The sequence below is a fragment of the Lonchura striata genome, chromosome 10 (assembly GCF_050655825.1).
Source record: "Lonchura striata isolate lonStrDom1 chromosome 10, ASM5065582v1, whole genome shotgun sequence".
In the NCBI taxonomy this organism is placed as follows: Eukaryota; Metazoa; Chordata; class Aves; order Passeriformes; family Estrildidae; genus Lonchura; species Lonchura striata.
Genome location: NC_140712.1, coordinates 16,058,891 through 16,079,966, shown reverse-complemented (window position 1 = coordinate 16,079,966; position 21,076 = coordinate 16,058,891). Strand labels below are relative to the sequence as shown.

General features: G+C 35.5%; 1 protein-coding gene across 1 annotated transcript in view; it reads right to left on the bottom strand.

The window, feature by feature from the left end:
• EFL1 (elongation factor like GTPase 1) overlaps positions 1-21,076 on the bottom strand; it is a 66,298-nt gene that overhangs the window by 40,055 nt on the left and 5,167 nt on the right. Inside the window, exons 8-15 of the mRNA XM_021537581.4 lie at positions 20,349-20,472; positions 19,455-19,531; positions 19,182-19,318; positions 18,278-18,400; positions 16,784-16,883; positions 8,121-8,272; positions 7,226-7,404; positions 6,448-6,583 (exon numbers count right to left, since the gene is read on the bottom strand). Of these exons, the coding sequence (XP_021393256.3) occupies positions 6,448-6,583; positions 7,226-7,404; positions 8,121-8,272; positions 16,784-16,883; positions 18,278-18,400; positions 19,182-19,318; positions 19,455-19,531; positions 20,349-20,472 (1,028 nt within the window). The remainder of the gene's footprint in view (positions 1-6,447; positions 6,584-7,225; positions 7,405-8,120; positions 8,273-16,783; positions 16,884-18,277; positions 18,401-19,181; positions 19,319-19,454; positions 19,532-20,348; positions 20,473-21,076) is intronic.

Here is a 21,076-nt window from a genome sequence, read left to right as displayed (position 1 = left end):
AGCTCAAAGAAGCAACTTGAACATATTCAATTTTTTCAACAGTTTAACTATTAATAAAACACTAACTGAGTAGGAAAATAATATAAATACTATGATGTCAGGTAAGAGTCCATGGAAATCAAACGTCATTAAATGACAAAATCCATTCAATTATATACCTTTTCCTCAACAGGGCTAGATTACTAAAAACAAGTTTAAAAAGGCTATTTTTAGCCTTAGAAGGCTATTTTCTAGACATTATAAGATGGCAGTTAGAGATATAAATTTTAAGTATTCCAAAACAGAAGACAAAGGTTTGGGTTTTCTTTGTTTCATTCAGTATTCTGGGCTAAGTTCAGTAATATTCTGGAGGAAGACTGCCCTCCTGTGTTCAGCCACCACAGCAGGCTGGGCTAAGACAGCCCCTGCAGCTGGAATCACTTCAAGCTGACAATTTTATTTATTTAATTTTTTTAAAATAATCACATTACTGATTCAGAGAGTGAAATTAGCCCACCAAATGTTTGCACAGAAATACAAGGCTGGTGAACAGCAGGCCTGTTCCTAGTGCTCTCACAGAAGGTGGCAATGCCTGCTAGCTGGCATCAGGCCTAGAAAGCCATTCTGGGCCTTTAAAATGGCATTGCTGCTTGCAGCTGCTCTTTGCTCTTAACAGAGGCTGCTTATTAAAAGCTCCTAAATTGTTCAATGAAGTCCTAAAGGAATAAAATGCTTGTTAGACACCTTGTAATGAGGTTAGCTGTACTCCTTCACACCAGCTCTTCATGCTACTGCAGTTCTATGGCACCTATCTCTTCAGAAAGGTACCAAAAAATCCAGAGGAATGAATCCACCATCACCCACATTTCCTGCACCGCGTTGTTCCCATGTCAAGAATCCTGTAAGTGCTTTATAAATAATTAAAACATGAAAGAACACTGTATGGGAAAGCTAGCGTTTTAGAAATGGAAACACCAAGGTACACAACAGTGTGTCATGTAGGAAGTCTGACAGTGAGCTGGCAACAGGAGGGACTTCCAGATTGCTGCTTTTCACAATGTCATTTGGTAAGTTAAAAAACAAAATGCTCCTAATTTAGAAGAACTCTTGATATTCACATAGCTAACTGCATTTGAAAACATTCAGGAAATCATCTATCCTCCTATGAGCCCTACACTAAAGCACTACAGATCTAGTGGCAAGGGAAAAGCTTTGCTTTTAACAATATTCAACAAGACACAAAAAGCACTTCAATGATCGTGCAGGTAGCTCTAAGAAAAATCTAGGCTTTGTACACTAGCAAACACAAGTCTATTGTTATGGTACTTGTGGATAAAAAGCACCACACATATCAGTAATTTCAGATGCATGTCATTCTGAACTTGTGTATGTGCATGCCCAACATGCCTTGAGATAATTGCACTCCAATTAACAAAAATGTATCACTGGATGATCCTTTGGTTATTAATTCAGGAAATAACTTAAGACTGAGCAATTTTAAAAAAATTCCACATGATTATTCACTTACACAGGTCTCTAAACCAGTGTTTTCAAATATATGTGTGTTTTTTACATCAGCACTTGCTTACGTTTCTTAGAAATGGTAATCAATATCCAGCATGGGAATCCTAAGCCCTTCATCTATGCATGATATGATCACAAAAAAACACTGCCTCTTTTCCCTTTTTTTAAAAAATACTTCTTTACCTCCAACAACCTTTTTTTTTTGCAGAGAAAAATAAAGGTATTTTGTTTTCAATTACAGGACAGAAACAAGAAAAACTTTTAAAAAGGGAGAGAGAAAAAAAGAAGCTATTATTCTGTACATCTGGAGGGCATGCACTTGTTAAATCTTTACTTCAACCACAAGAATTTCACAACAATTGTTGCAAAGTGATGCTTTTCCTGTGATTGTTCTTTTTCTTTGACTGGTTGAAGCATATAAATACAGTCAACAAATAAATAAATGTATTTATATACATAAAGGGAGAAAGATTCTCGCATGGAAATAAGCAAATCAACCATCCCACCTTCTTGCATTGCCCATAATTCAGACTTATTAATAGTTCAAGACACTGGTGTGAGACAGAGTTTTAATTTAGACTAAATATTCTTAACACAGAAACATAATTGAAATTATTTAAAACTTGCATATAATCATTTCATTTGTGGAGCTTTCAACACTGTTTCATTTCAGTTATTGTTTTGCCTCCTGGTAAACAAGCAACATTTTTTTCTTTCATGGAAAGACCTAGTAAGAGCTGCTTCCCCACAACTTTAAAAATTAATAAATAAAAGAAAAAAGAAAAATTGTTTATGGTAGTGTTAATTCTTCTGTTTGTGTTCCTGCATTATCAGTCGCTACAGCTTGTTAAACAATATCCACCATTACTTAGCAAACAGAAGGTCTTACAACATCCAAACTCAATCAATTAATGTATTCTAACTGGACCATTCCTAATTATCCTTTTTAGAAGAGAAACCAAGCACTAGCAAGAACAGCTATGATAATCAAATTAGGGAGCAGTGGATTTCAGGCTATAGCCAGGGCTCACCTCCTGTCAAACACACCCCCTGGAGATATCTGCACAGCACCAGGAACCTCCAGTGCCACTGATATTCCCAAGGGAAGTGTCCCAGCAAAAACCTAAGCTACTTTAACACTCACTAAACTACAGAAGTTAAAACTTCTGGATAGACAAATAATTGTCAACATCAAGCTCCCTTCTCTGTTATATTTTTGCTGTAGGAAAGAAGGACAAGCCTTTAAGGAGCAGGGACAGTTAGAATAGCTTGCTATTTGCACAGATGGTATTATGGAAACAAAGGCCAGTGTCAGTGTCTCTAAAAACATGCATCAGTCAAGCAGCATTTGGAATATAATATTTAATGATAATAATAATATTTAAGTATAATTTCTTTCCTAAAAGTTCCAGAAGGACAGTATTATCAAAACAGCACATACTGTGTCTATGATTCTTTCCGATAGGTATTCAGGCAGTTTTCTAAAAAGGGAGCACAAAATGTGCCTAAGATGTCTTCGAATCAAAACCCAATTGATTTTGAGATAGGGATTTGGGTGGCACACATAACTGTAGCATTTAATGTCTGCAAGAAGCACTCCTATATTTGGAATTTAAGCTTGGTTCAGGTATACCTAGTTAGGACTTAGAGAGCAGAACACTTTCTGTTAAGATAACAAGGCCTCAGCCCACGTGAAGCTGATACCAAAGCTGCTATGGCCCTGCAGTCAGGACGGAGTGCCACAGAGCCAGCACTGCCAGCAGGACATGCAGGTGGGCCATGGGCAAGAGCAGGGTCTCACTGCCAGAACTCTCAGAGCTGATGCCCACAGGGAGGTCCCAGTTCAGCAGCTGCACACCTTGGAAAGGCTGTGACGTGACAGAGGAAAATAAGCCATTCCTGAAACACTGCACCAAAGCACATGATGGATTTTTGGACCAATACTTTACTATTTTTCTCAATTCAGCCTGAAGATACCTCCATCGCCCATTCCAATGACTCTCGTGTTTTTCATTCAGCAGCTCCAACTTAATACAAGTGCCATCTGGAACTCCAGGGCACATGCCTAATCTAGTATAACCTTATCTGCTGCCTCAGTAACTAGATTCTCCTCCTGCAAGGTCTCTGTTCACTCAAAGGAGTACAAAGCACACCCTTGCAGTGCCAGTTAAAAAGTAAAATATCCTGTCTGCTGGCACACAACATCTCGCAGAGGTACTGGTGGGGAAGAAGGTGACAAATAAAAAGCTGAAAAGTAACAGAGTACTCTCTTCCCAGAGGGCACTTTGCTCACATACACCTTTTTAGTTCCCAGAGAAATCAACATTCTAAATTACAGATTCTACAAACTGGGTATATTTGTCTAAGATAAGGATTTTATTCTTTTCATAGAATAGTCTGACAAATAATTTTTAAAAGAAGATTTATAATAAAGACTTTATTACCCTTGGTCCCCAAGAAATTTTTGTTTTCAATCATATTTCACCTTCTACTCAGGGCCTACAAAAATGCACAGCAGTCACAATTTGCAAAGAAAAACTCCAAATTAGAAACAGCTATATGGAAGTGGGTCTATTTTGTATTTGCCATATTACTTGAAAATGACATACTGCTTAAAGCTTTTTGACAAATATTTTGGCAAAACAGTCCAGCTGCAAACTTGCAGCACAAATTAACCAATGCAAAACATTTTGTCTCTCCTGACTTCCAGGAACTCAAAATAATACCAGAAAATAACTTCCCAAACATATTAGACAAGGACATAGTATCTCTTTCCAACTTGATTCTTGAATTCTGTTTGTCACAGCTTTGCTGTTCAAACACACTATGCTTCATTGCCCTTTCTGCTTGGGGTGTTTCATGCTTGAGTGTTTTGCAATCTCAGATTTTCATCAATTAAAAGGAGAGTAGTATTTTAAGGAAATATTAATATTAGCCTCCTTATTAGCAGGAGGAACAAGGGATTAAATCTTCCCATCTTTAGTAAAATGACCTCTGTATCAAGCTTTGTCTTTGATCACTAAACCTCTCAATAAACCAGCAAAAAGGATGAAAAGGCCACTTACTAGGACCAAGCAGATCCTCCTTTGTAAGAAACAACAAATAAATAATAACAAAAACTCCCAAACCCTGATAAAAAAATCTGAAAAAAATATATAACATGAGTCTTAAAGTGGAAATAGGCAGTCATGATTAACTGTGTATTCCTTATGGCAATAACTTAATTATACAGAGTGAAACCACAGAGCTTTCAGAAAAGCTTCCTTAATTTACTGGCTAATCCACAATTTCCTTATATGGCTGGAGAGAAATCACTGCTGTGTGCACTAAAGCTGCAAGACAAATGGCCTCACAAACAGAAATCACTGTTGCTAACTGGAATAATAAAAGTCTCACATCACCATTGTTACACATTCCTTTCATATAAATGCATTCCATATTCTTCTGAGTGTGATAAATCATCATCAAATCATTAACAGCTTACTGAATTTATGTAAATTAACAGAGCAGCCTTACAGGGAAATGGCAGAAATAAAGGGAAGACATTTAATATTTTTAGTCTAAAAAAAATCTTTAAAATTACATTAGGTTTAAAAACCCAACATAGAGACTTGAGCCTACATGCTTCAGGTAAAAATGAAAACTTGCTTTGTTTCATCACTTTACAATGATGTGATGATAAAAGATGAAATACCAAACACAGTCTGGCTAAGATTGACTGTCAATTTTGATCTTAAAATTCTAATGAATTCTTCTAAATATGATCATTTAGAACTCTTACTACTCAAGTAAACTTATTTTCTTTATGGAAAAGTTAGACCTCACTGAAAAGCAGCCTTCAGCACCAGACTACCAACAAATTCTGGTAGAATCTGATGGTTACAAAAACCTCTTCTAAAATTTGGTCCAACTCTTAACACCAAAGACATAACAAATCCTCACAATATATTTTTTCTCTTCTGGAGGCAGCTCCAAGAGTATTTACTGTTTGCTATGCACAAAGATCACATCCTTTTATCTTTACTGCAGAGGGGTTTGGGATGGGTTTCCCTATTTTTTTCCAAACTCTTAATATTTTTTTTAAGTAAACAGACAATAAATTTAATATATTTTCTCACAATCACAAAGTTACACACTCACACTCAGCCACACTCACTCACTGTTTTCATATTGCAAATGGTCAACTAGAATCACATTGCAGAGTAAGGTATAATTCAGAATTTTAAAATATTAAGCTTCCAAATACAAATACCAATTCCAAATACCAGCTGCTTATGTTCTGAATGCTAGACCCATGATTAAAGAGACAAAGCATGGTTAGCTGCCTAAATTAAAATATTTCAATCCTTACAGAGTACACCTATTTTTCATTTACTATATATATACATCATACATTTCTAAAAATTAGGCAGTACTCATTCTAAAGCAAAGCAGCTCAGAATCTGGCATAAAACAGTATAACTCAATGATTAGGTTGACTTTTACAACTTTGTCCATACAGAAAGCGAAAAAATTGCCACAGCCATAAAAGAAGCAATTTTTAGCACCAGGGTTCAAACAGACCCATAAATAAAACTACACTCATCCACATCACTAGTAAAGTCACATTAAAGAATTTCCACTGTTGGGAAAATTTTATAAATAATCCTTGCAATCTATGAAATATGAAAATTTACTACGGCCTTTGGCAATTCCTTTGGCAATGCTTATCTGGCAATGATCCAACCTGAAGATAACAGGCTAATGTAATCTGTACTCTTCTCCTATTCAAAGTGTACAGAAATCCCAGTTTAATTAGACTGCCTTCCTTTTTTGCACATACAACATGCTTAGAAATATTCATGGATTTAAGGTTTATTATTTATTAATCACATTAAACCAATTAAAGTGTATTTTGGATGACATAAGGATTCAGGCTCTAGGAAATTAAATCCTAGTCCTTACCCAGAACATTTCCTGCAGGCACTTCCTCAAGATCTTCAAGCTCTCTTCCCATAAGTAAGTAGAGGTTCTCCAAAGTGCAGCACATCATGTGAGGGACTGCTGGCAGATCATCAGTGGCAGAGCATTGGGATGACAGCTACACAGAGCACAAAACCAGCATTCGGACATTAATCACTTACTCTGATAAAATCTTCTTCCACAAAACCTCCTTACATTCCAAAGCATTTTCATCTCACACCTCAAATGTTAGAAACTAACACACACTCCCAAAAATCCAGGCTTGAGGCAAACATGTGAATGTTACCAAGAAGATAAATAATAATGCTTTCTTTGGCAAATTTTAGGTGTGTACTACTTGTACGTCACTTTTATTATCACTGAAAACACATATGTTTTGAAGTAAATTCAAAAGTAATGAACTTCTTTGATCAGAATCTCAAAACATTTAACACCAGTTTTTTCCCAATACTATTCTGGACTTTCTCTTCCCTAAAAAAATTGCTTTTTCTTTCACTTTTTTTTTCAAAGAAATAAACACATATTGGATTTATGGTTAGCTAATACAACACTGTACTTGAAACTATTTCAAGTATGGTATTACGGTTTATGAGTTTCCAGACACAGTCAGCTATTGGCACAATTACGCAAATTACTTTGATACTTTTTACAATTATTAACTTGCACTCTTTTTCTCTCCTTTGAGTGAGACACGTGTAAGAAGTCATCAGTTTTTCAAAAGAATCCCAAGTTACTGTGACAGTTCACAGTCAGCTCTTACCTTATGCAAAGACTCAGCAGGATCATATTTTGGTCCTAAAACAAAGATTTTTTGCCCTCTTTTTACAACGCCACTGAACACTCTGGCAAAAGCAATGAAATATTCCTTGTTGTCTGCTTCCTGTTTCACTGCCTTTGAGGTCACACTGTCTCCTTGACCAGGGAGCTGTTGCTCTTCACCTAACCAGTCAGAAAAAATAATATTAAGCATGCAAACACTTTCTGCCTCATCATCAGGAGGAAAAAAAATTATATATCATCATACATGGTGAATCACAGAATTGTTCCAGTTAAAACAGACCTTTAAGATCCTGAAGACCAACCCAACACTGCCAAATCCACTAGAAACCTATGTTCTTTAGTGTAACATGTTTTAAATATCCCCAGGGATAGTGACTCAATGAGCTGGGCAGCCCCTTCTAATGCTTTATACTTCTGGTAAAGAAATTTTTCCTCTAAACCTTCTCTGTTGCAACCTGAGGACATTTCCTCTTGTGCTACCACTTGTTACTTGGGAGAAAAGACCAACTCACCACAACTGTTACCCATAATCCAGTCCTGTTGTTCACACCCTGCTTTTGTACCAATTTTGGCTGTTTGGTGATGAAAATAACTCTGTTTTTAGGAGAGCATCTCCTTGAAGCATCATCTCCCTTCAATGACTCAAAGTACTGAGATCAAGCACATTCTCAGGCTAAGGAACACCAATCCATTGCACTATTTCACCATTTATGACCTGTCAGCTTTCTTACAAATCCCTCCTCACTCTTGCTTCTGCTCCATGCATTGCACTTCGGACTGGCATGTAGATGACTCACAATGTGGATTTGTAAGGTGCCCCTTGGCAACACTAGTAAACATTATCCTAAAAAGTCAGGCATTCAGGAACCACACACCTTTTGTATCATCAGGGCTCTCAGTCACTTCAGATGAATTTTCACTTGGGGCTTTTTCTGACATCTCCTTCCCTTGACTTGCTGCCAATTTTTCTGCATGCCTTTGTTTGGCAAGTTCACGCCGATGAGCAATTTCTTCCTGAGTTAATGGCCTACATTGTATTTTAAAACATCAGTATTTGGTAATGCCATTTATTTTAAAATAAATTCAATAACAGTAATTAGAATACTATATTTGACATAAGTAAAAACTCATGCAGAATGTCTTTTGTCTCCCAATACAATAATTTTAAATCAGCTAAAATTAGCAAACTCTTCTTCTACCAAATTTACACTTTCATTTTTCTTCCAAATTCATAGAGATCAAGTACTGTCATTTTTAATTACTTGTGTTATCTTTATTACTTTAAGGTAGTCTTTACAGCAAGTGCTCAAATGCAGGGAAAAGTCTTTGCTTATTAAAGCTCCCTTTCATAAAGTTACTAAGCCCATTAAGGCAAAAGATTTAAAACAGACAACAACAAAAAATAATTTTAATAGTCTGATGCATCCATCTACTCACTGGTACACCCTGCCTTAAAGCAAAGTGCTTCAAAGTATGATTTAGAGCAATAAGTAATAAAAGATAAAGAACATTGTCAACATAAGGCAATATAAAGAGACTTGTTTGTCAATGCAAGCATATTAAACAGCAAAGTGATATTCATTACACACATATGAAATCCAACAGCATTATCCAAAACTGTCCACTTGATTTTTAAATCTGGTCCTAAATAAAAATATGCTATATGATCTTATCTTCTACTTAATGATTTTAAAACTTGAAAATAAATTCAGACACTAGTCATCTTCTCTTTTCAGCTATTACTCTTTCCTTTAATTTCCCATGTAAACGAGTGGAACTTAATAATTACAGATAATTCTATGAATAATCTATTCTGTTTACTAATTACAGTATCAAAAAATTCTCAAGTAATGTGCTGTTATGTGCCTACATAAAAAAATAATCTTTAGTGCTGTAACTTAAAAGCAGAAGAAATAATGAAATTATGTAGACATAATTTTTTTAATGGAACCAGACTGCTGTCAATACTAGTTTTGTCTCTTTTTCTTTCCCCCCACTGGGAGCACTGAACATGTATATTGCTTTCCAGCATTAATCAATTTCCAAAATAAAAACCAAAGTATTTTTTATATTATATCAGTATTCTTACTGAAACTCTAACTCCAGAGAAGGAACAGAAGTCTTTCTATCACAAAAGATGCATTTCTACAACACAACTGGACAAACTCATCCCAAGTCTCAGACCATGACTTCAGCTGAAGAAGATGATCATAATCCCACAGCAAAACCTCACCCACATGATTTGTCCTGCATTTGCTCACAGGATGGAGACAAAACCAACAGTCCTTTCTGTTAAGATGGTTAAGGATTTTTTCAATCAACTGCATCAAGCGCACAGCATTAAAACAAGAAGTGCCCCATTAGTAGTTTTAGCTTGTTGAGTAGCCTTGGACAAGTTACTTCCCCTCTTCAACCTCCACACTTACAAACACAGGTCAAGATTTCCTGAACAGCAACAGCAGTAATGCATGATAAAGGGAAGAAAACCACAAGAAGCACTACAGCAGTACAGTAAATTTGTTTACAGAAAAACCACAGAAATAAGATCTCTACTTTTAAAAAGCACAAAAAAAAATGGACTCACTTTGCTATATCAACTATTGCACACTTTGAAATAGGGAAAAATCCTATTAATCACAGGTCAAAGGTTTTATGTGCAGTCAGTAAAAAGAGTTACTGGACACCTACTCTGCTTTTAACTGGATTAATTAGGGGCAAGAAGTCTTGAAGAGATTACATGGTTGAGACCAACTCACTGCCAGTAAGGTTTTTATTTATATCATAATCAGGATTGTTTTCTGCATATAACACCTTCTGCAAGAGATTCAATTTTAAAAAATGAGACACTTCATTAATCAAAATTCTTCACAAAACTTGAAGAAATCACTTGAAACAGTTATCGTGCTTATCCTGAACCCAAATGTTCAATTTGAAAGAGTAAGAAAACTATAGAAAAGCTATAAATCTCTCTAAAAATTACCTAAGAGAGGCCCACAGGATAAAATGTCAGAATTTGAAGCACAGACCTTTAGAACACAGGATCTGAGACAGACACATTGCATGGTACAGAAAAGGAGAATGCATGACAAAATCACCACTTCAAACTTCTTAGCAACTTAGTTAAAAAAAAAAAAAAAAGGAAAAAACTGTCTCTTAAACAGTCATGACATAATTAAGAATATGTATCTCTAAAATTTCAAATACTGTGGTATTTCTGCTAGGGTTGTTTATTTTGCTGCTGAAGAGAGCAAGGCTTAACAATGCAAAATGCAAAACAGATGGTAGAGAAGAAAACTTACGATTTTTTTTTTTCCTGTAGGCAGCTGTTCAAAGTTATTTAAAGGTTTGGAATGTCAGAAAGATTTTTAGAGGAGATAGATTGATAGGGAAAGTACAGATCAGACCTCCAGGGATGTCATAAACACAGTCTATATATGATGGCATAGTATACATACAGGGACCATGCATGCATTCCAATATATCTGATTGTCCAAAAATACCTTTCATTTTTGTAAATAACCCTGAGAGCAAAAAAGAAAAGTTTATTTGCTTTTTTCCACTTTATATGGTATTTTTCAGTATCAGTATATTTAGGTGTCAAATAGCCCTAACCACAAATATCAAAGGTACCTTAAGATTCTGAACACACCGGTCGAAGTTGCAATATATATATAAACACACTTAATAACATTCTCATTTGGATAAAAAAGCAGATTGAGCGTAGGTGGGACTTTTACTGCAGGTACAACCTAGACTTCCATCCTGGTTTCTGTCACCATCAATTTCTATAAAATTAGTCACTCCCAGTACTATCATTAGAAATGACAAAAGATATTGTTGTCAAATAAATCCTTATATAGAGTTGTAACACAATCAAGCAGAACACAGAACAAGATTAATGTACATAAAGCACTGGATCTGCAACAAAACCAGTTTCAAATTATACCCTGAATTATTCAACTTCTCCAGTTGACAAAACCAATTAGAAGTAAAAAAATTTTGAACAAAAGTTGCCTACACCAAAAGAAAGCTTGGTTCTTCTTCTTCCCCCCTTCCCCTTTTTTACTCCATTAGAAAGGAACAACAGCCTCATAACATTGGCAGAAAGAACAAATGGCAACATGCAGTCACACAAAAACCAGCAAATAAAAAATGTGTAGAAGAAAGAGAAAGATCCCCTGACTCCAGAGAAATGCTACAGCACCCACACATGGGAGCCTGGCACAAGTAATGAAATGGAGCTGGCACAGAAGGGTGACCACATCATTACCAACTCATCTTAAACTGAAACACGTGGTAAACAAATGCTATGGAAATAATAATATGGGAAAGGGTATCATATACATGCTATTGACATTTCATAGATTGCTGATTAAAGGCATTAGATTTCAGGTAATGTAAGCAAGCTCCTGCTGACTACTTCTCCGATTCCCACATTCCCACAGGATAACACATTTAGTTCAAACTAAACTTCCTTATGAAATCAATCCTCTGAACAGAAAAGGTTTTCTACTCTTTCACATTATTAAAGACAGACTTCAAAAATTCACTCAAAAAGAGTGAATAATCAGAACAAAACTGCCAAATGTAAATTTGTCTTTGATTATTTAAGTGTTATGTTTATGTTTTTAACCTTCAGACCATTTTAAAAAGGAAACACCACTGTCAAAACACCAATTGATTTCTGAAAGACTAATAGTACTGCCAACAAATGTCCATGATGCATCTCTCATGCCATGAACAATGGTTTTTCCAAGCTCTGAGAATGCTCTCTCTCCATACAGCTTTTTCCAGTTTAAACTGCATGAGGTCATGGGCAGATGTTTGACTTTACAAGGTGTGGATGGAGTAATTTCTGATAACATCCTTAAATCTATGTAATTAATAGAGAATCCTATTCTCTGCTATGACTCTGCTCTTCAGAATTAAGCTCTAGTGAAGTCATTGCCTGCTGTTCATGTGGCACTCCAAGAATACTGTCAGCAACATCCCCAAGAACAGCTTGGTCAAGTGCAGTTTGCTACATTTCAGCACACTGTATGTCCAGTGGTCTCCCCAATCCTTTAGAAGCTCATTAATTTCTGGATTAAACTACTTAATGTCTATGGAACAATTTCCATTCACAAACTAATGTACATCCACTAAGATAATTTACTATCAGTTCTATTGCAATGAGATTGGTACACAATTTACAGCAGAAGTAAACGCATTAACACAAAAGGAACAACTGAAAATTATCCAAATCACAACTGAGACAAAATTTCATACAACAGTCTTACAGGACTCTTTCAAGAGGGAATACTCAACTGTTTGTATTACATTATATAGCAGTTATCATTCATTCTTAGACACATAATGAAATATGGTATCAATCCCAAGCTGTCACACTCTGCCTGGAAAAACACTCCAGACTGATAGAGCAACCTCTGATTTATCTCACATGCTGAATGTACAAAAAGGCAAAAAGAAACTTGAAGCAAAACCCTTTCACAAAGTTACAAGCTTTACTCACTTAAGCTCACCATTATACAAACTGTAATATGTCCAGAGATTCAAATTCCAACCATTACTCTGTATTTCTTTCTTGGATCAGTTGCCAAGGCCTTAGCCAGATTCAAATGTATACTATTACTGAAATCTACTTCATGATAACCATAACAGGGGTTTTAATTTTTGAAAAGCATTTATTAATTATGCAACTGGATGCCTAATTCAGATGCTAACCTGTAAATCTGGCAGCTCATTCAGATGATACATGTTTTATTCATTTTTAATGCACAAACTACAATTTAGAACAAACTACTAATGAAAACAGATGATGGGTTTTGATCAACTGAAGCTGCTGCAAGTCATATTGCCTTAAACATAGAAATTAATTTACTTGCAAGAAGATAGTAATTTCTTACAGAGCTTGAAGCTTTATACAGGTTCTCATTTTGATCAATGTCCTTTCAGCTGAAGATCTGCAAAAATGATGTGCTTTTTTTTCCCCAATACACTTTTTAATAAAACATTAGAAAGAAAACAAATGAAGCACACTACAATCTGTTTGTTTAAGAGATGCTAACAAGCTGTACCACAAAACAAAGAAACAACTATCACTGTAATTTCATGCATGGTTGTATGGAGAAGTGTCTTTCAGGGTGACACCTAAGGAAAAAACAAGTCCTGATTTCAAGCTGACTGAAGAGAAAGAAGAACCTTTCATATTATATGGAGGAAAATAATAAGAGGTATTAGAGGTTTTATACCCCCCAGGCAGTAATGAATATAATTTTAGTGCACTACCTTATCTGTTCAATAGACTTTTCTCTACTACCACTGGAAAGCAGAAATATAATTTCTTCAGTACACCTTATTTATTTACATTATTCAGGATTATAAGATGGACTTGAGGTAACATAAAATATTTTCTTCCTATTGCTCACATGGCATTACATCACTGCAAGATTTACACATAAAGCTTTACTAAGTAGATCATTTCATCATAACAAACATGATATTCAGTTTATATTTTCTTAATTTTCTACATTAAATACCCCTAGCAATTAGTTGGAAGCAATTCAATTAACTACTACATATTTCTCTTTTACACTGGGTTATTCGAAGACAGAACTCTGAATCTCAAGAAAAGCAAACTGGTACATTTATATACCCTGTACCTAAATGCCAAGCTTGGCTTATATTCCTACACCTACACTCGAGCATTCTGTCTTAGACTTGGGCTCAAAGTCACACACCAGTAGAAAAGAGGGAAAGAAACAGCATATGCTGAATGAACACCTCATATTGCACACAGCAATACTTTAGAATAAATAACCACAGGCATCATCAAATAACCATTACATAAAGCAAGTGGAGGAGGGGCCCCTGATCTGTTCATCTTCTCTGCCCAACCGACAATTTAAATTCTTGCCTAACTTGGTAGGAATTAGCAAATAATTTCAGAAGATCAGACAGAAGAAGACAAAACACTTGCAATTTTCATTTCTTTACAAAACCTGGTAAAAACTAATGACAGAGTGGTACCATACAAAAAGTCAATTTACAAATCTTTCCAAGGAAAGCTAAATATAAGCTGACAACTTGCTTTAACTTGACAACGAACAATTTTCCTATGTATTCTGCTATTCAAACAGTAAAAGCAAAATCATACCAGCTTTAGTATAGAATCTATTAATTTTGAAGTGACCTTCAAGGAGATATTAGTTGCCAACAGCAGTCTCAAAGGAGATTGTTTTAATTAAAAATCTATCCTTTGTTATCATTTACTGTACACCCTGGACTTCGAAGAGCTTTTTGCTTTTCCCAATTTATGCTTAGTAAGTATTAAAAGCAGATGGCAGAAATAAGGCAGACTATCAAAAATTACAAAGTCAGTTTGAATCTTCTAACAAAGTTACAAAAAGGGAACCTTACCCAATACTGCCTCACAAAAGGAAAAAAGAGACACTAGCTTAGATCTACATTAGGTCAGTCCAGCAATCAAACATCATGATGCACAAGAGCACACTTATGGCTCCTTAAAATCAACATGTAGGTGCAACACATAACATGGATTAATGTTCTTCAATAGGAAAATGTGTGTGTTAGAAATAGATATTCACTGTTTTTTCCCCGAAGTTCAGACACTCTTATGGAGCATCTTCATGGAATGCTAGTTTAAATACTGGCTCTCACATGCTGCACTCAACCATCACTCTATTTCCTGAAGCACAATCTTCACTGAGTAACTGTAAATAGCACACCATGACCTATACATTTAAAAATACACTCAAGAACCACACACACAAAATGCTGTGCTTTTAAAATACTTGAATTCCTGAGACTGCTTTCCTTCATTAGAACTAACTTCCTTTTCCAATTTCTTCAAAAACTACTTACCTGTAGAATCTTAACAAATCAGGTATTGAGAAATACACATTTAGCTCTATTGCTGTTTTTCACTTAATGGAAGCCAACTGTCACTTCAAAACACATCTTAAACACTACCTAATGAGCAAAATCACATTGTACTAAAAATGACTGATTCTCTTCAAGAAAAACACACATGTGATTTCATTTTAATATTAGCTCATTAGTAAGTAATTGAATTATTTAACACAAAGGCCAGCAAGATATACTCTTCACAAAAACTACAGAGCAAGATATTAAAATTTTCAGTGCACTGAATAAACAGGGAGAAAGAAGAGTAACTACAATACTGAACATTTCTGTCTGGCATATATAAAAGCCACCTTTGCCCTATTTCACGTGCTCATAACCTCAAAGACTCTTGATTCTCCCAAGGAATAAAAAACCAGGTCATTTTCAGTGCCAAAAAGTGGTGGCCTCAGTGCAGCAGCCTCTGATAACTGGAGCCCATCCCCAGGAAAGGAGACAAAGCAGGAATGGCGCTGCTGTGCCACACCTGAGCAAGAGCTCCTGTGCCAGAGATGCTTCAGGACAGCACTGGAAGCAAAACTGCACCATCTAGTGTCTGCTCAGCCCACGCACAGAGCAGCTTCTCCCGACTGCAAACAGTGCAAGGAAGATTTCTGCTGGAAGACTCACACTACATAACCTCAGTAAGAAAAAACCTGAAATAAATCTAGCAAGCACAAGAGAAAGCTAAGGTAGTAGTAAAGCATTAAAATATTACTACAGTAGCAGAACTGCTTTTCACACAAGTCTAATTTAACAGGAAAATTATCATTCTCTATATTACTTTGCTGTACGGTGACAATTCCCCCAAAATCATAAAATGGCCAGTTAACATAGAAGCTGCCCACTGAACATGCTCCAGAGGCTTTGAGGGATGAAGGGTTAAGATGAACCTCATTCTTGTGAAATCATCAGAAAAGTACATTTCTTCTGCACAAAAGCTGGTGGTTAAAGTAGCGCACTTAAGTGTGCCAGGAAAATGAGATTTGGAAAGACTTCCTCCTCAAATGTAACAGGATGACTATCAAAAAAGAAAAGGCTGTAACAAAAAAATCTTCCAAACCTCCCAGAAAAAAAATTCTTGGAAGTGCATTAATGCCCTTCAGACCTCTATAAAAAGTCAGTCAAGATTTGGACTACTTTAATCAACCTATTTTATTTTGCTGTTGCAGTGGACAGGATGATCACTGAGCTGTTATCCCCAGTTTGATGGGAAGTACTCGGTACAAACACAAGCTACTACGATCATGCCAACATAGCCTTGCTGAAAGTTTTACAACTTTCAGCTTTGTTACAAACCAAGAAAGTTCTACAACTCCATCATTTCCAACAGACATCCTGAAAGTGCTTACACTACACGCATTAGATGATACCTTTGGACAACAGTACTATTCTACAATAGATTTGCTGAATCTTCTAAAACTACTATGATTAAACAAATCACCTCCTGAACTCATCCAGAAAATCTATACTAGCAGAAATTACTTTACTGCATTTCAAGAATTCATCAATTATTTTCTCAGGTCTAAACTAACTTATCCATGCCTTCAACAGATTTTTTTCCCCCCCAGAAGTAACTAACACAGATCAGAAACTTAAATGTCCATTTTCCTACCTTGGTTTATTCTGTGGCAATGCCTTTGCATCAACAGGAAACATTTTGGAAACAAAGACAATAACTGGGGCTGTTCCTTCACTACTGCATTTCATAAAAGCTGAAACAAAACAAACACAAGTTATTTTCACATTTTTTCCCCCCAAAAGTATGGGCAAAGCTATGACTTTACATTAATTTTGTAGGAATTACTGTTTATTCCCAGTTGCAATAGATAATATGCCAAGGACAAATCAACAGGAAAAAACAGAAAAGTTCTCTGGTCTAATAATTTGATAACATTGTATCTATCTTTGCAATAAAATGAACAAGACTTCAAAAATAGAACTCCTGATAAAAAAGTACATATACCCAAATTAAACAACTTGAGTCTACAGGCTGATTTAGATCACAATGGAAACCAGAGAGCAGCACAGGATTAAGACTGAACACTATTCAGTACCTCAAAGTATTCTCCTTCCTTTCAAACTAAAGGAGGAAGTCCTTCAAATGTCCAGATGGTCACAAAATCCTAACATCTTTACTGCAAGAACAGATATCCTCAAAAGGTGGAAGATTCACACAAAACTCATTCAATACGTAGAAAATTCCCATTAACCATTTTTTTCATCCACCTTGAAACACATGAAATTCAAACCAGACAATACTGTGCAAATTTCTAACGTAGAAACAGAATCATCTTCTCCTACAATTCTCCCTTTTATCTGTAATATGTAAAGACCACAGAGCTAAGGCAAACAAAAGTACAAGACTACTACTAAGAATCAGCAAAATACTCACTCAATGTGGAAGTCCACTACTTGTTCATAACCAAGAGCAGTAAGATCCAAGTTTACGGAGGCAAATTTCTTCCAATTAACTCACCCTAATACAGTGTTGAATACTGTCTGGAGAATATCATGTTTTTAAACGCTCAATAAGGGATGAAAAGCCAGTTTTGTTACCCTGGGAAACAATTCCTAACAGCCTGTCAATTTGATGTTCACATTTCTTTTTTAATTGACATTTGGTATCTCATCCTCTTAGATTTTCTTAAGTTTTCAAAACACTGTGCTATGATTAATAATTAATTACTAAAAGCTAATCAATACACTTGCAAAAATTAAATCTAAATTCAAACCACTGCTGGCTAAAAATTAATGATTTTTATATATAAGTTAGCAAAATATTAAATTCTCAATTACATAATGACTTCTACAGTTCACAACTAAAAGCAAGTATTAACCTTGTATTCTTTTAAAATTCCCAGTTTCAGAGTCCTGGACTTCACATCATCTGCAGCTTAAGTTGTCTAAAACCCAGGAATATATGGGATGGAAGAAAAAATGCTTGGCCATAAAACTATGACATGTCAATGACAAGCATCAACAAAGTTACTGGAAGTAGAATATTTATAAATTTACATACAGATTACTATACATCTTACAAACCAAAGACAAACAAAACCACCAGGACAGAAACAACCTTTGTGCTATTGGGAGAACACCTACTCACCATTTTTCAATTCCTGAGTTTCTGGTGGCAAAGAATCAAATGTTCTCGCTCCAACACACATCAACTTTTCCACTCTCTCTGCTGTGATGTCCAGAGGACTGGGAATTTTATTACACACCATGGCTAAAACACATTGTTAAGGATACATATTTCTATTTTCTTACTGAATGCAACCAATAACACAAATGCTTTCAATGCTTCTTCAGTTGAGCTCCATGCACTAATTGCCAGGAGCAGCAGATCCAAAATCCAGTTCTATTGTCACAGTGCACTCAGGTCCCTCTCAGGTCAGCAACAATTTTTTGCCATTTATCAGAGGCAGACTTAAGGAGGGGTGACCTACCCTAAGAGTAGCTGGGAAGCCAAAAACAGCACAACTGGGGCAAGATTTATAGAAGTAATTAGTATTTATACATCAATAATTTGTACACATCTACTGTAATATAAGATATATCATATTATACATAATAGGCACAACTGACAAACAGCAAAGGCCGATTTTGAATTAAGAAATGTTATGCCTAAAACATAACACCAGACATCTACAGAAGTTCATGGACAGAAGACCTGTAACACTATTATAAACAGGAGATCAGTTTCTACTCCAGGAAAACCAATACAACTTGAATACAAAACTAGATAATGAAAGTGTATTGTCAAATTACTTCCAGTTTCATAACTTTGTCTCCTACAAACAAGATGTGTGAAAGCACAAAATGTAAAAATAATGGTAGAGACGTAATTTGTAATGTTATAAGCAAGAAGGTAAGTCCAGCTAGCTTAGGCACAGACATTAATAAAAATAAAACCAAATTATACCAAATCACACAGTGAAATATGTGAGCAGACTTGGAAGTCTGAGAATTGCCAATAGAAAAAAAAATCATATCTTTTCCAAGGATACAGAGGACTGCATCAGATATTGGTAGCCACTGGCTACAAATGGCATTTAGATGAACTTTTGGGTCTGCATGCCGTGACTCCCGGGCACCAATTCTCAATCCCAAAGAGGTAACTATCTTTTCTATTTTTTCTTTGTCTCTGTAAGGAAAATAATAAATAGATTAAAAATTCACAGAAGCAATATATAAGCAGTATATATTATTTTTGAGTATTTTATAAAAATCACCAAAGCACATGGAAAGAGATGCCATGAGAACTTTATAGATGCTCTCACCTTTTCATAACAGCCTCGTACAGACTCCAAATGTTGTCCAGCACCAGCTGCACAAACAAAGGTTTCTTTCCTTTTGACTGGTAGAAGATAAAAACAGCTCATTACTAGCAATTCCTCACTTTTTCAACAGGTTTACGACTACACTTTTCATTAGGAACATATAAAACCTTTATTCAAAATCAAGAAGTCTGTCTTATAAAATGGTATAAGGCACAAGATAAACATGGAATTTAAAAAGTGGAGGACAAGGGTTTGAATTTCAGAAAAAGAACCTGATAAATATGGCACATAATACCTTGAGCCTGCTTATCACCCCTTTTATAACAATTAATCATCAACTATGTAAACAGCAAAAAAATCATGACTATATGAAAATAAGGAAACTAATCTTTCCTCCCTTAACTTTTAAGGGTGGAAATGCTTAATGCTAGCAAAGTGCAGTTTTTAGACCAGGGCTTCAGTACAGCATTCAATGGAAATTCCCTATGGCAAAAAAGTTATTTTAAATCCTAAATCCTGAGCTAAATGTGAATATCCTAAACCATTGGCTGTGAAAAAGCCCTTCACAGATGACAGTCACTACTCTTGTTTCTACACTGTTAATCTTCCTTTCATCTTGTGTGTTTCACTTGATGCTGAAACCTTGAAGCTGCCATGTCCTTTATTTAGTGAGCACTGGTAGATGAGATTTCCTCCATGCAGCATTTGAGTGGTCAATTTTGGAATGTTCTATGCTCCAAGAGCTGTTGCAAGGCTGTCCCGGTGAATTTATACCTCCAGTAACACTGAGTCAACATACACTGAAGTTTCAGAACACACTATGAGGAACAGAATTAGGGAAAAAAATTTAACTCCAAAATAAAAATCAGGTTATATTTTTGACACCCTCCATACCTGATCACCTTTCATTATCTTCTTTGCTTTTGTATTTAAATAATAATCTCCCCATAAAGTCTTCAGAAGTACTGCAGGCTTGATTCCAATTTTTTGGCTATACAGTTTGGCAAAATGTTCAATTCTGAAAAGAAAGAAAACATATTTTGATGGAACTGTAATGTTTTTCACAGCAAAGGCTTATGTGAAAATCAGACAAAAATCTCAAATCTTTGTTTTACTCCCACTTTTCCAATTGTCTTCACTTTAGTTCACATTGTTTAACATTTACACCTGCAAAAATATTTAGTCATAACAGATCAAAAACTTCAACAATATCTGAATGGCTTTGTTTTGTTTCAAGTCAGCTTCAAGGTTTTACTTGAAATAAACATTTGTGTACTGTCCCCTCATCAAAAACTCAAAATCATAATACAAATAAATACATTAGTGATGACTCTTGAACTTATTCTTTGAAAGACTTCCCATTACACATTTAACTATGGTCTAGGACCAAAAGAGAAAATATTAAAAACCAATCATTCTTTTGAGTCACATTTGAGCCATCAGATGGTGGTAATTATTTTTAATTAACCACTTATGAAAATTCTTGTTGTCTGAATCATTACTTTAATAATGAGTAAACCCCAGAAAATTATACAGAACTGTAATGCCATTGCTGTGTTGTAAAGCCAATTATGTTGTTCAGCAGTCCCCATGAGTTAAAGCAGCCTGCTTAGCCCAGAGAG